Source organism: Gopherus flavomarginatus, chromosome 11 (genome assembly GCF_025201925.1).
Source record: "Gopherus flavomarginatus isolate rGopFla2 chromosome 11, rGopFla2.mat.asm, whole genome shotgun sequence".
NCBI classification, from domain to species: Eukaryota; Metazoa; Chordata; order Testudines; family Testudinidae; genus Gopherus; species Gopherus flavomarginatus.
The window spans coordinates 4,456,236-4,469,715 of record NC_066627.1 but is presented as its reverse complement, the minus strand read 5'-3'; the positions used below and the strand labels follow the sequence as shown (position 1 = coordinate 4,469,715).

The 13,480-nt window shown below is 66.9% G+C and overlaps 1 protein-coding gene across 1 annotated transcript; it reads left to right on the top strand.

Moving 5' to 3' along the window:
• Positions 1-7,222: 7,222 nt before the first annotated feature.
• Positions 7,223-13,194, top strand: NRL (neural retina leucine zipper). Its single transcript, XM_050918976.1, has 3 exons — positions 7,223-7,290; positions 10,058-10,453; positions 12,016-13,194. The coding sequence occupies exons 2-3, from the start codon at positions 10,091-10,093 to the stop codon at positions 12,346-12,348; spliced, it is 696 nt and encodes a 231-aa protein (XP_050774933.1). The 5' UTR covers positions 7,223-7,290; positions 10,058-10,090; the 3' UTR covers positions 12,349-13,194.
• The last annotated feature ends 286 nt before the right edge of the window (positions 13,195-13,480 follow it).

The window sequence follows — 13,480 nt, the reverse complement described above, 5'->3', positions numbered from 1 at the left end:
CTCGGGGGCTAGTGGTTAGAGGGGGAGAGGGCCTGGGAGCCAGGACTCCTGGGTTCTCTCCCCAGCTCTGTGAGGGGAGTGGGGTCTAGTGGGTTAAAGCAGGGGGACTGGGAGCCAGGACTCCTGGGTTCTATCCCTGACTCTGGGAGGGGAGTCGGGCTACTGGTTAGAGAAGAGGGGGCTGGGAACCTGGACGCCTGGGTTCTCTCCCCAGCTCTGGGAGGGGAGGACAGTTTCTAGTTCCCAAACCCTCTGCCCTTTGGTTTTGGTTCAAAGTGCCCAGGGCTCCAGGGACTCTGGGCGCTGGCTGGCAGCGAGGTGGGAGCTGGGCTGGGCTCTGAGACAGGGAAAGACACTGGGGGGGTCATCTCCCTTCCCAGAACCCCCCACTTCCCCACCAACTACTAGGACCCGCTCCCCTCCCAGTGCTGGGACAGAACCCCGGAGTCCTGGCTCCCAGGCCCTCCCCCCCTCTAACCACTAGCCCCCGAGCTGGGGGGTGGGTTAGGGGGTTAAAAGTTTAACCCCTCACCCCCTGGCTGATCTGAGGGGAGAAATCGCCCCGATTGAGACACTGATCTCATTAAATGTCTCCCCAGCACCTAATCCCCTGCGTGTCTGCTGGCCATGGCGGGGGGGCTGGGGGCCGGGGAAAGCAGCTTGAGGGGGATCAGAGGCCATTAAAGGTGTCTCTGGCTCCAGGATTAGCCATGGGGCGTATGTGGGTCAGGCAGGGCTGCAGGGGCCCCCACAGGGCCAGCTGTGGGCCTGGCCAATTAAACAGAGACTAAGACTCTAAAGGGGGATAAGATGGGGGGCTGTGGGTCAGGAGTGAGGGGCACCGGCAGGACTGGGCTGGCAGGGGCTGTGGGTCGGGAGTGAGGGGCACCGACAGGGCTGGGCTGGCAGGGGCTGCGGGCCGGGAGTGAGGGGCACCGGCAGGGCTCAGTTGGCAGGGGCTGCGGGTCGGGAGTGAGGGGCACCGGCAGGGCTGGGCTGGCAAGGGCTGCGGGTCGGGAGTGAGGGGCACCGGCAGGGCTGGGCTGGCAAGGGCTGCGGGTCGGGAGTGAGGGGCACCGACAGGGCTGGGCTGGCAGGGGCTGCGGGCCGGGAGTGAGGGGCACCGGCAGGGCTCAGTTGGCAGGGGCTGCGGGTCGGGAGTGAGGGGCACCGGCAGGGCTGGGCTGGCAAGGGCTGCGGGTCGGGAGTGAGGGGCACCGGCAGGGCTGGGCTGGCAGGGGGCTGCGGGTCGGGAGTGAGGGGGGCACCAGCAGGGCTGGGGGGACAGGGGCTGCGGGTCGGGAGTGAGGGGCACTGGCAGGGCTGGGCTGGCAGGGGCTGCGGGTCGGGAGTGAGGGGCGCCAGCAGGGCTGGGGTAGCAGGGGCTGCGAGTCGCGAGTGAGGGGCACCGCAGGGCTGGGCTGGCAGGGGCTGCAGGTCGGGAGCGAGGGGCACCAGCAGGGCGGGGGGGGGGAAGGGGGGCTCTAATACCCTGGAGGCCAGGACAATGGCTCCAGCCAGCGTCTCTAATGCTCCCTGACGGGGGATTCTCTGGGCCATTCAGGCCCAATTCACTGTCAGGCCCCATGTCCCCCCACCTGATCCTGGCCTGTTGTTAGGCAGAACCACCCCACACACCCGGCCCAGCCCCCTGCCCCCGACCTGACCCTGATCCCAGCGCCCTGCCAGTGTCCCTCACTCCCGACCCGCAGCCCCTGCTAGCCCAGCCCTGCCCCCCCAGCTCTGCCAGTGCCCCTCACTCCCGACCCATAGCCCCTGGTAGCCCAGCCCTGCCCCACTCCATACTGCTGGTGCCCCTCACTCCTGACATGCAGCCCCTGCTATCCCAGCCCTGCCGGTGCCCCTCACTCCCAACCTGCAGCCCCCTGCCAACCCAGCCCTGCCCCCCCGATCCTGCTGATGCCCCTCACTCCCGACCCGCAGCCCCTGCTAGCTCAGCCCTGCGCCCCTCATCCTGCTGGTGCCCCTCACTCCCAACCCGAAGTCCCTGCTAGCCCAGCCCTGCCCCCCACCATCCTGACGGTGCCCCTCACTCCTGATATGCAGCCCCTGCCAGCCCAGCCCTGTCCCCCCAGCCCTGCCAGTGCTCCTCACTCCCGACCTGTAGCCCCTGCTAGTCCAGCCCTGCCCCCCCAGCTCTGCCGGTGCCCCTCACTCCTGACCCACAGCCCCTGCTATTGAAGCGGGGAGATGTGGAGAGGAGGACGGGAGGGTGCTGGGTTTCATTTCTGGATTCACTGTTCTGAGGGGTTTCGGGGAGGGGGGTGTTGCCATGTTAGTCTGTTTCAGCAAAACCAGTGAGGATACTTGGGGCACCTTCGAGACTAACACATTGATTTGGGCAGAAGCAGTTGTGGGTCGTGGGCTCGAGCCCACGTCATTGGCTGCATGGGGGGAAATCCAGGCGCAGGTGTCAATTCGGGGATGGCTGGGGGAGGCTGGGTCCTTGCAAACCCTCAACTGAATTCCCCCGACTGTTACTCACCCCTTCCTTTCACCTCTCTGAAATGGGCCCCCTCTGCCCCGTGCAGCTGGGATTTCTCCTCCCTTAGCCCAGAGGTGGCCAAACTCCTGCCCGCGGGACCGTCCTGCCCGGCCCCGGAGCTCCTGGCCTCTGCCCCACAGCCAGGCCGCGCGGGGCAGCGCTCTGGGCCGTGGGGCTGCGAGCTCCTGCTGAGCCCAGGGGCAGCGTGTCCGGCTCTGGCTCTGGCTCTGGCTCTGGCCCTGGCCTGGCGTCACGGCTGCCAGACATGCTGCTCTGAGTGGCATGGTAAGGGGGCCAGGGCTGGGGCTGGGGGGATTGGATAAAGGGCGGGGGATCCCAGAGGGCAGATAGGGAGCAGGGGGCGGTCGGATGGGGCAGAGGTTGTGGGGGAGGCGGTCAGGGGATGGGGAACGGGTGGGGTTGGATAGATGTGGGGTCCCAGGGTCTGTCAGGGGGCGGGGGTGTGGATAGGGGTCAGGGGATGGGGAATTGGTGGGGTTGGATAGTGGTTGGGGTCCTGGGACCTGTCAGGGGTCGGGGGCGTGGATAGGGGTCAGGGGATGGGGAACAGGGGGCGAGGGTTGGATAGGCATGGGGTCCCAGGGCCTGTCAGGGCGCAGGGGTGTGGATAGGGGTCAGGGGATGGGGAACGGGGGGCGAGGGTTGGATAGGCTTGGGGTCCCAGGGCCTGTCAGGGAGCAGGGGTGTGGATAGGGGTCAGGGGATGGGGAATGGGGGGGTTGGATAGTTGTGGGGTCCCGGGGGCTGTCGGGGGGCAGGGGTGTGGATAGGGGTCAGGGGATGGGGAATGGGGGGGTTGGATAGTTGTGGGGTCCCGGGGGCTGTCGGGGGGCAGGGGTGTGGATAGGGGTCAGGGGATGGGGAATGGGGGGGTTGGATAGTTGTGGGGTCCCGGGGGCTGTCGGGGGGCAGGGGTGTGGATAGGGGTCAGGGGATGGGGAATGGGGGGGTTGGATTCTTGTGGGGTCCCAGGGCCTATCAGGGGGCAGGGGTGTGGATAGGGGTCAGGGGATGGGGAATGGGGGGGAGTTGGATAGTTGTGGGGTCCCGGGAGCTGTCGGGGGGCAGGGGTGTGGATAGGGGTCAGGGGATGGGGAATGGGGGGGGGGTTGGATTCTTGTGGGGTCCCAGGGCCTATCAGGGGGCAGGGGTGTGGATAGGGGTCAGGGGATGGGGAATGGGGGGGTTGGATAGTTGTGGGGTCCCGGGGCCTGTCAGGGGGCAGGGGTGTAGATAGGGGTCAGGGGGTGGGGAATGGGGGGGGGTTGGATAGGCGTGGGGTCCTGGGGGCTGTCAGGGGGCAGGGGTGTGGGTAGGGGTCAGGGGATGGGGAATGGGGGGGTTGGACAGTTGTGGGGTCCCAGGGCCTGTCAGGGGGCAGGAGTGTGGATAGGGGTCAGAGAATGGGGAATGGGGGGGTTGGATAGTGGGTGGGGTCCTGGGGCCTGTCAGGGGGCAGGGGTGTGGATAGGGGTCAGGGGATGGGGATCGGGGGTGGGAGTTCGATAGGTGTGGGGTTCCAGGGCCTGTTAGGGGGCAGGGGTGTGAATAGGGGTCAGGGGATGGGGAACGGGGGTAGGGGTTGGATAGGCTTGGGGTCCCGGGGCCTGTCAGGGGGCAGGGGTGTGGATAGGGGTCAGGGGATGGGGAATGGGGGGTTGGATAGGTGTGGGGTCCCAGGGCCTGTCAGGGGTCGGGGGTGTGGATAGGGGTCAGGGGATGGGGAACGGGCGGCGAGGGTTGGATAGGCATGGGGTCCCAGGGCCTGTCGGGGCAGGGGTGTGGATAGGGGTCAGGGGATGGGGAATGGGGGGTTGGATAGGCATGGGGTTCCAGGGCCTGTCAGGGGTCGGGGGTGTGGATAGGGGTCAGGGGATGGGGAACGGGCGGCGAGGGTTGGATAGGCATGGGGTCCCAGGGCCTGTCGGGGCAGGGGTGTGGATAGGGGTCAGGGGATGGGGAATGGGGGGGTTGGACAGTTGTGGGGTCCCAGGGCCTGTCAGGGGGCAGGAGTGTGGATAGGGGTCAGAGAATGGGGAATGGGGGGGTTGGATAGTGGGTGGGGTCCTGGGGCCTGTCAGGGGGCAGGGGTGTGGATAGGGGTCAGGGGATGGGGATCGGGGGTGGGGGTTGGATAGGTGTGGGGTTCCAGGGCCTGTTAGGGGGCAGGGGTGTGAATAGGGGTCAGGGGATGGGGAACGGGGGTAAGGGTTGGATAGGCATGGGGTCCCAGGGCCTGTCGGGGCAGGGGTGTGGATAGGGGTCAGGGGATGGGGAATGGGGGGTTGGATAGGTGTGGGATCCCAGGGTCTGTCAGGGGGTGAGGGTGTGGATAGGGGTCAGGGGATGGGCAATGGGAGGGGTTTGGATAGTTGTGGGGTCCCAGGGTCTGTCAGGGGTCGGGGGTGTGGATAGGGGTCAGGGGATGGGGAACGGGGGGCGGGAGTTGAAAAGGTGTGGGGTCCTCAGGCTTGTCAGGGGGCGGAGGTGGATAGGGGTCAGGGGATGGGGAAGGAGGGGGGTTGGATATGGGGTGGGGTCCCAGGGTCTGTCAGGGGGTGGGGTGTGGATAAGGGTCAGGGGACAGGGAACGGGGGGGTTGGATAGTTGTGAGGTCCCAGAGCCTGACGGGGCAGGGGTGTGGATAGGGGTCAGGGGATGGGGAGCAGGGGGAGTTGGATAGGGGGTGGGGTTCCGGGGGGTGGTTCGGGGCAGGGGTCCTGGGAGGGGGTGGTCAGGGGACAAGGAGCGGGGAGGTTGGATGGGGGTGGGGGGTGGATAGGGGTCCAGGGATGGGGAGGAGAGGGGATTGGAGGGGGGGTCCCGGGGGTGGTGGTCAGGGGACAAGGAGCAGGGGGGGATGGATGGGTTCGGGGTTCTGAGGGAGGCAGTCAGGGTGGGAAGTGGGAGGGGGCACATAGGGGCGGGGGGGGGCACAGCCTTCCCTATCCGGCCCTCCAGACGGGTTTGCAACTCCGGTGTGGCCCTGGGATGAAAACGTTTGCAACCCCCTGCGCTGGGGGGGGCTTTACCCCTTGGCCCCCCGGGTAAAGCCCCCCCAGCCTCCCCCGGATTTCCCCCCAGCGGCCGATGATGGGGGCTCTGCCTAGATAAAGGTGTTCGCTCGAAGGGGCCCCAAGGATCCCCCGGGGTTTGCTTGGAGGGAGTTATGGGGCCGGGGAAGCAGAGGCTCGCGGGGTGTCAGTGTGAGCAGATGGGGCCAGAAGTGGGAGGAGGAATGTGGGGGAGGGGCTAAGCCATGGGGCGGGGATGTGGGGCTGGGTGTCTGAGAGAGGGGGGGCAGAAAGGGGGCGATGTGTGGGGAGGGGAGTTGTGGGGTGGGAGAAGGGTTGGGGGCAGGGGCTCAGCACCTGTGGGGGGATGGTAAAGGGTGGGTTGGGGAGGGGCGCACCTGGGGATGTGGGGCTGGGTGTCGGGGGGGCAGAAAGGGGGCGATGTGTGGGGAGGGGAGTTGTGGGTTGGGGGCAGGGTTGGGGGCAGGGGCTCAGCACCTGTGGGGGGATGGTAAAGGGTGGGCGGGGGAGGGGCGCACCTGGGGATGTGGGGCTGGGTGTCGGGGGGGGGGCAGAAAGGGGGCGATGTGTGGGGAGGGGAGTTGTGGGGTGGGGGGAGGGTTACGGCGGGGGCTCAGCACCTGTGGGCGGATGGTAAAGGGTGGGCGGGGGAGGGGCGCACCTGGGGATGTGGGGCTGGGTGTCGGGGGGGCAGAAAGGGGGCGATGTGTGGGGAGGGGAGTTGTGGGGTGGGGGGAGGGTTACGCCGGGGGCTCAGCACCTGTGGGCGGATGGTAAAGGGTGGGCGGGGGAGGAGCGCACCTGGGGATGTGGGGCTGGGTGTCGGGGGGGCAGAAAGGGGGCGATGTGTGGGGAGGGGAGTTGTGGGGTGGGGGGAGGGTTACGGCGGGGGCTCAGCACCTGTGGGGGGATGGTAAAGGGTGGGCGGGGGAGGGGCGCACCTGGGGATGTGGGGCTGGGTGTCGGGGGGGCAGAAAGGGGGCGATGTGTGGGGTGGGGGGAGGGTTACGGCGGGGGCTCAGCACCTGTGGTCGGATGGTAAAGGGTGGGCGGGGGAGGAGCGCACCTGGGGATGTGGGGCTGGGTGTCGGGGGGGCAGAAAGGGGGCGATGTGTGGGGAGGGGAGTTGTGGGGTGGGGGGAGGGTTACGGCGGGGGCTCAGCACCTGTGGGCGGATGGTAAAGGGTGGGCGGGGGAGGGGCGCACCTGGGGATGTGGGGCTGGGTGTCGGGGGGGCAGAAAGGGGGCGATGTGTGGGGAGGGGAGTTGTGGGGTGGGGGGAGGGTTACGGCGGGGGCTCAGCACCTGTGGGGGGATGGGAAAGGGTGGGTGGGGGAGGGGCGCATCTGGGGGGTCTGGGGCTGGGGCGGAGAGAGGCCCCGTGGACCCCCCCATGACGTCACTAGATTCGTGGCTAATCAGACCAGACCCCCCCCCGACCCCAGCTGGGGGTCAGGAGCCGTGAGGGGGAGGGGCGCTGTGGGGGGAACCCCCGGACCCTTCCCCCTCCCCCTCCCCGTCCCTCAGAGCGTCCTTATTCCCTCCCCCGCCCCGTATGCTAATGAAGCTGCTCCCCATTGGCCAGCGGCTAATGAGATGCGGGTGAGCTCAGCGCCCGGGGTTCTTTAAATGGGACCCCGGCGTCCGGGACTCCGCTGCGGCTCAGGGCAGGTCCCGGGCGCTGGGTTCCCCAGGGCGGCCCCTGGCGGCGGAGCGCGGCGCTGACAGGTGAGGGCGGGGGTGAGTCTGGGTGTCCGGGCTCGGGGCCCCGGGGGGGGGAGTGGGAGGGAAGGAAGGAGGGAAGGAAGGATGGGGGGAGGAATGGATGGGGCATCGGGGGGATCGAGGAGGCAAGGGGGGATGGGGTGTAGAGAGTGGGAAGAATGGATGGATGGATGGGGGTGGGGGGGATGGAGGAGGAATGGGGGATAAAGAGTGGGAGGGAGGTGTGGGGGGAAGGGGGACAGAGAGGGGGAAGGATGCATGGGGGGATGGAGGAGGTGGGAGGGAGGAGGTGGGGGGAATGGAAGGTGGGAGGGATGGGTGGGGTGTGGGGGGATGGAGGAGACATGGGGGGATAGGGGATAGAGAGTGGGAGGGAGGTGTGGGGGGAAGGGGGGACAAAGGTTGGGAAGGATGGATGGAGGGGGGTGTGGGGGATGGAGGAGGTGGGAGGCAGGTGTGGGGGGAAGGGGGCACAGAGGGTGGGAAGGATGGATGGAGGGGGGTGGGGGGATGGAGGAGGTGGGAGGCAGGTGTGGGGGGTAGGGGGCACAGAGGGTGGGAAGGATGGATGGAGGGGGGTGGGGGGGATGGAGGAGGCATGGGGGGATAGAGGATAGAGGGAGGGAGGTGTGGGGGAACGGGGGATAGAGGGTGGGAAGGATGGATGGAGGGTGTGGGGGGATGGAGGAGGCATGGGGGGGATAGAGGATAGAGGGAGGGAGGTGTGGGGGGAAGGGGCACAGAGGGTGGGAAGGATGGATGGATGGGGCATGGGGGGGATGGAGGGGGAGGGAGGTGTGGGGGGAAGGGGGGACAGAGGGTGGGAAGGATGGATGGATGGGGCATGGGGGGGATGGAGGAGGTGGGAGGGAGGGATGGAGGAGGCATGGGGGGGATGGAGGAGGTGGGAGGGAGGTGTGGGGGGAAGGGGGGACAGAGGGTGGGAAGGATGGATGGAGGGGGGTGGGGGGGATGGAGGAGGCATGGGGGGATAGAGGATAGAGTTAGGGAGGTGTGGGGGGAAGGGGGCACAGAGGGTGGGAAGGATGGATGGATGGGGCATGGGGGGATGGAGGAGGTGGGAGGGAGGTGTGGGGGGTAGGGGGCACAGAGGGTGGGAAGGATGGATGGATGGGGCATGGGGAGGATAGAGGGAGGGAGGTGTGGGGGGAAGGGGGCACAGAGGGTGGGAAGGATGGATGGAGGATGTGGGGGGATGGAGGAGGCATGGGGGGATAGAGGATAGAGGGAGGGAGGTGTGGGGGGAAGGGGGCACAGAGGGTGGGAAGGATGGATGGAGGGGGGTGGGGGGGATGGAGGAGGCATGGGGGGATAGAGGATAGAGTTAGGGAGGTGTGGGGGGAAGGGGGGACAGAGGGTGGGAAGGATGGATGGAGGGGGCTGGGGGGGATGGAGGGGGAGGGAGGTGTGGGGGGAAGGGGGGACAGAGGGTGGGAAGGATGGATGGAGGGGGGTGGGGGGGATGGAGGAGGCATGGGGAGGATAGAGGGAGGGAGGTGTGGGGGGAAGGGGGCACAGAGGGTGGGAAGGATGGATGGAGGGGGGTGGGGGGGATGGAGGAGGCATGGGGGGATAGAGGATAGAGTTAGGGAGGTGTGGGGGGGAAGGGGGCACAGAGGGTGGGAAGGATGGATGGAGGGGGGTGTGGGGGATGGAGGAGGTGGGAGGGAGGTGTGGGGGGTAGGGGGCACAGAGGGTGGGAAGGATGGATGGAGGGGGGTGTGGGGGATGGAGGAGGTGGGAGGGAGGTGTGGGGGGTAGGGGGCACAGAGGGTGGGAAGGATGGATGGATGGAGGGGTGGGGGGGAGGGAGGGATGGAGAGGGGTGGGGGGCAAGGAGCCGTACAGACAGCTGGGGAGGAGGGTGCGTGTGAAGGGGCAGAGGACGGGGATGGGAACGTGTGTGAGAGGGAGAAATCGGGGGAGGGGGATGGTACCTGGGCTGGTCCGTACGCAGCCGCTGTGCTCTGAGGGGGCCGGGGGGGGGGCTGTGCTGCTTTAGTCTTGCTCAGCTCCCTCTGCAGTCTGTATAGCCTGGTCCTTACACAGAACTGGTCCATATACACACAGATGGCCCATGTAGACCCATTGGTCTGTGAGACAGAGGCAGCCCATATAAATCAAGGGACCCCATAATGCAAAGCCTGTGTGAAACCAGCCAAACTGGACCATACATCAGTCCAGTCCGTATACAGTGCTGGTCCATATACAGCCATTGGTCTATAGGAGACAGGTTTGTATAGAGCAAGGATCCAATATTGGAGACATACCTTTACCCTGATACCTGGGTGGTTCCTTGGCTGTCTATATAGCTGGTCCATATACAGAATTGGTCCATATAGCCAGTCCATAGACTTAGCTGGTGCCTATATAAAAAGCTGGTCTTTATACCAGTCCATATGCACAGCTGGTCCATATACCTGGTTTATAAAACCAGAAAGCTAGTCTGTAGAACTGGTCCATAAACAAAACTGGTCTATAGAGAAAGCCAGTCCATAGACACAACTGGTCCATATAGCTGTTCTGTTTAGAAAGTCGGTCTGTATAGCTGGCCCATGGACAAAGCTGGTCCATATAACTGGTCCAAGTAGAAAAGCAGTCCTTAGACACAGCCGGTCCATATACCTGGTCCTTAGACACAGCCGGTCAATATACCTGGTCCCTAGACACTGCTGGTCCATATAAAGTGGAGTGGGTCTGCTGCCCAATCAGCCCCAGTCCCTTCACCTGTCTCTCTTCTCTCCTCCAGGTCTCATGCCCCACGGCGCTGCTCCCGCACAGGATGTCGGTGCCCCTGGCTGAGCTCCCCACCAGCCCCCTGGCCCTGGAATATCTCAACGACTTTGACCTGCTGAAGTTTGAGGTCAAACGCGAGCCGGCTGGCCCGATGGGTGGGGCCTCCCTGGACCCCTCCCCCTGCAGCTCAGTGCCGCCATCCCCCACACTGAGTGAGGCAGGGCTGGGGGACAGAGGGGACCCCAAGGCGGGGCTGGAGGAGCTGTACTGGCTGGCTGCGCTGCACCAGCAGATGGCGGGGGGCGGGGAGGAGGTGGGGCTCAGCCCAGAGGAGGTGGTGGAGGCCCTGCTGGGGGGGGCGGCCGAGGGGGGCTTCTGCCTCGGGGGGCCACTCCAGCAGCAACAGCAGGTGAGTTGTGGGGCAGAGAGAAAAGGGGAGGGGAAAGGGTCAGGGCCAGGGGGAAAATGTAGACAGGGAGTGGGTGGTGAGAGGGGTCAGGCTGAGGAAGGGATGGGAGGGGAAGAGGGAGAGACACACACACACACACACACACACACACACACACTTAGGGGTCTGTGGGTCGGGAGTGAGGGGCACTGGCAGGACGGGACAGGGCTAGGCTGGCAGGGGCTACAAGTCGCGAGTGAGGGGCACTGGCAGAGATGCAGGGTGCAGGGCTGGGCTTCAAGGGGCTGCAGGTCAGGAGTGAGGGGCACCAGCAGGGCTGTGAGACCAGGGCTGGGCTAGCAGGGGGCTGCAGGTCGGGAGTGAGGGACCATCGGCAGGTTGGGGGGCAGAGGCTGTGGGCTGGGAGTGTGGGGCGCCAGCAGGACGGGGCAGGGCTCGGCTAGCAGGTGCTGCAGGTCGGGAGTGAGGGTCACCGGCAGGATAGGGCAGGGCTGGTTTGGCAGAGGCTGCGGCTTGGGAGTGAGGGGCACCGGCAGGGCTGGGGTGACAGGGGCTACGGGTTGGGAGTGAGGGGCACCGGCAGATGGGGCAGGGCTGGGCTAGCAGGGGCTGCGGGTCGGGAGTGAGAGGCACTGGCAGGGCTGGGGTGACAGGGGCTATGGGTCGGGAGTGAGGGGCACCGGCATAGCTGGGCTGGCAGGGGGCTGCAGGTCGGGAGTGAGGGGCACCAGCGGAGCTGGGCTGGCAGGGGGCTGCAGATCAGGAGTGAGGGGCACCAGCATAGCTGGGCTGGCAGGGGGCTGTGGGTCAGGAGTGAGGGGCACCGGGAGGGCTGGGGGAACAGGGGCTGCAGGTCGGCAGTGAGGGGCACCGGCAGGGCTGGGGGAACAGGGGCTGCAGGTCGGGAGTGAGGGGCACTGGCAGGGCTGGGGGAACAGAGGCCGCAGGTCGGGAGTGAGGGGCACCGGCAGGGCTGGGGGAACAGGGGCTGCAGGTCGGCAGTGAGGGGCACTGGCAGGGCTGGGGGAACAGGGGCCGCAGTTCGGGAGTGAGGGGCACCGGCAGGGCTGGGGGAACAGGGGCCGCAGGTCGGCAGTGAGGGGCACCGGCAGGGCTGGGGTAGCAGGGGGCTGCAGGTCGGCAGTGAGGGGCACTGGCAGGGCTGGGGGAACAGGGGCTGCGGGTCGGCAGTGAGGGGCACCGGCAGGGCTGGGGGAACAGGGGCTGCGGGTCGGCAGTGAGGGGCACCGGCAGGGCTGGGGGAACAGGGGCTGCGGGTCGGCAGTGAGGGGCACCGGCAGGGCTGGGGGAACAGGGGCTGCGGGTCGGCAGTGAGGGGCACCGGCAGGGCTGGGGGAACAGGGGCTGCAGGTCGGCAGTGAGGGGCACCGGCAGGGCTGGGGGAACAGGGGCTGCAGGTCGGGAGTGAGGGGCACCGGCAGGGCTGGGGGGACAGGGGCTGCAGGTCGGGAGTGAGGGGCATAGGCAGGCCAGGGGGACAGGGGAATGAGGGGCTCCAGCTGTTCCTGTGGAGTTGATCCACGCTCATTCCTGCCCCCCAGCTCCTGCCCCTCCGGGACCCTTTCTCGGACGAGCAGCTGGTGGGCATGTCGGTGCGAGAGCTGAACCGCCGCCTGCGGGGCTTCGGCAAGGATGAGGTGCTGCGGCTGAAGCAGAAGCGCCGCACGCTGAAGAACCGCGGCTACGCCCAGTCCTGCCGCGTCAAGCGGGTCCAGCAGCGCCACGTGCTGGAGGCCGAGAAGTCCCAGCTGGCCCGCGAGCTGGACGCCCTGCGGGGGGAGCTGGCCCGGCTCGCCCATGAGCGTGACATCTACAAGGCCCGCTGCGAGAAGCTGCTGCCCCAGCCCCCCTCGCCCTCCCAGTTCTTCCTCTGAGCTGCCCCCCGGGCACTGGGTGGGCGGCCAGCAGGAGGCGCTCCTCTGGGAAGGACTCAGGGGGCGTCCTTCCGCCCCTGGCCTCCAGGGGGCGCTGCTCCGGGAAGAACTCAGGGGGTGTCCTTCCACCTCTGGCCTGCAGGGGGAGCCCACTGGCTCCATGACGCCTCCGGGCTCTCTGCAGCCGCAGCGCTGTTACCCCCTTTTGCCACCAGGGGGAGTGCGACGGGGACCTGCGGGGGGAGTTTGGGGGTGACTCTGTGGTTTCCCGTCGGGGGAGGGAATTTTTTTAGAGCCGGATCAGTGTTGGAGTGGATTATGATGTGGGGGATCCTCCCTGTGGCAATGGGGGTGTGGGGGGGCTGGACTCCCCTGTTGCATGCTGGTCATGCCCCCCAATGCTGCACCCCAAAAAACAGCACCAGCAGCCAAGCACCCCCTAGAATGACCCCCTGCACCCATGGCTGGCCACTCCCTGTACCTCAGTATCACCCTCTGCACCCGAGCAGGGGGTGCACCAGACAGCCCCTGCACCCCACTGTCAACACCTCTGCCCCCCGACTGCAGTGCAGCAGCAAACTACCTCCTGGCCCCTCAGATTGACTCTCAGGCCACCCTGCTCCCCAATACTGGGGGTGACCTCAAACTGCCCTGCACCCCCTTTCTGTGCCCTGCACCCCAGGCTTGCAGTGCATCAGCCAAAGACCCCCCCATCCTCTGCCTACTGAACCCCCCCAGGGATCATCCCAAGATTGATGCCCTGCACCCCAGGAGGGGGTGCACCCGTCAATCAGCCCCTCAGGTAGCTCAGGACCCCCGAGTGCCCACAACGGCAGCCCCAGTGACCCCCCCCCCCAGTGACCCATACACACTAGGCAGGGCCTGTTCTCACAGGAGTCTAGAGGTGGGGTGTGAGTGGGGGGGGGTCCCTGCGCCCCCTGCTGGAGTCGCTTGGCCCTGCCCTGGGTGGTGTGGGGGGAGCTCGTTTTTCAGCCCGCCCCATGGATGTAGCTACCCCTTTACCATCCCCCTCCAGAGGGCGGGCTGTCTGCGTAGCCCCGCCCACGGGGCGGAGCTTGGGGCACAAGGGGCGTGGCCATCTTTCCAATGTCTTTGTAGAATAAACATCACC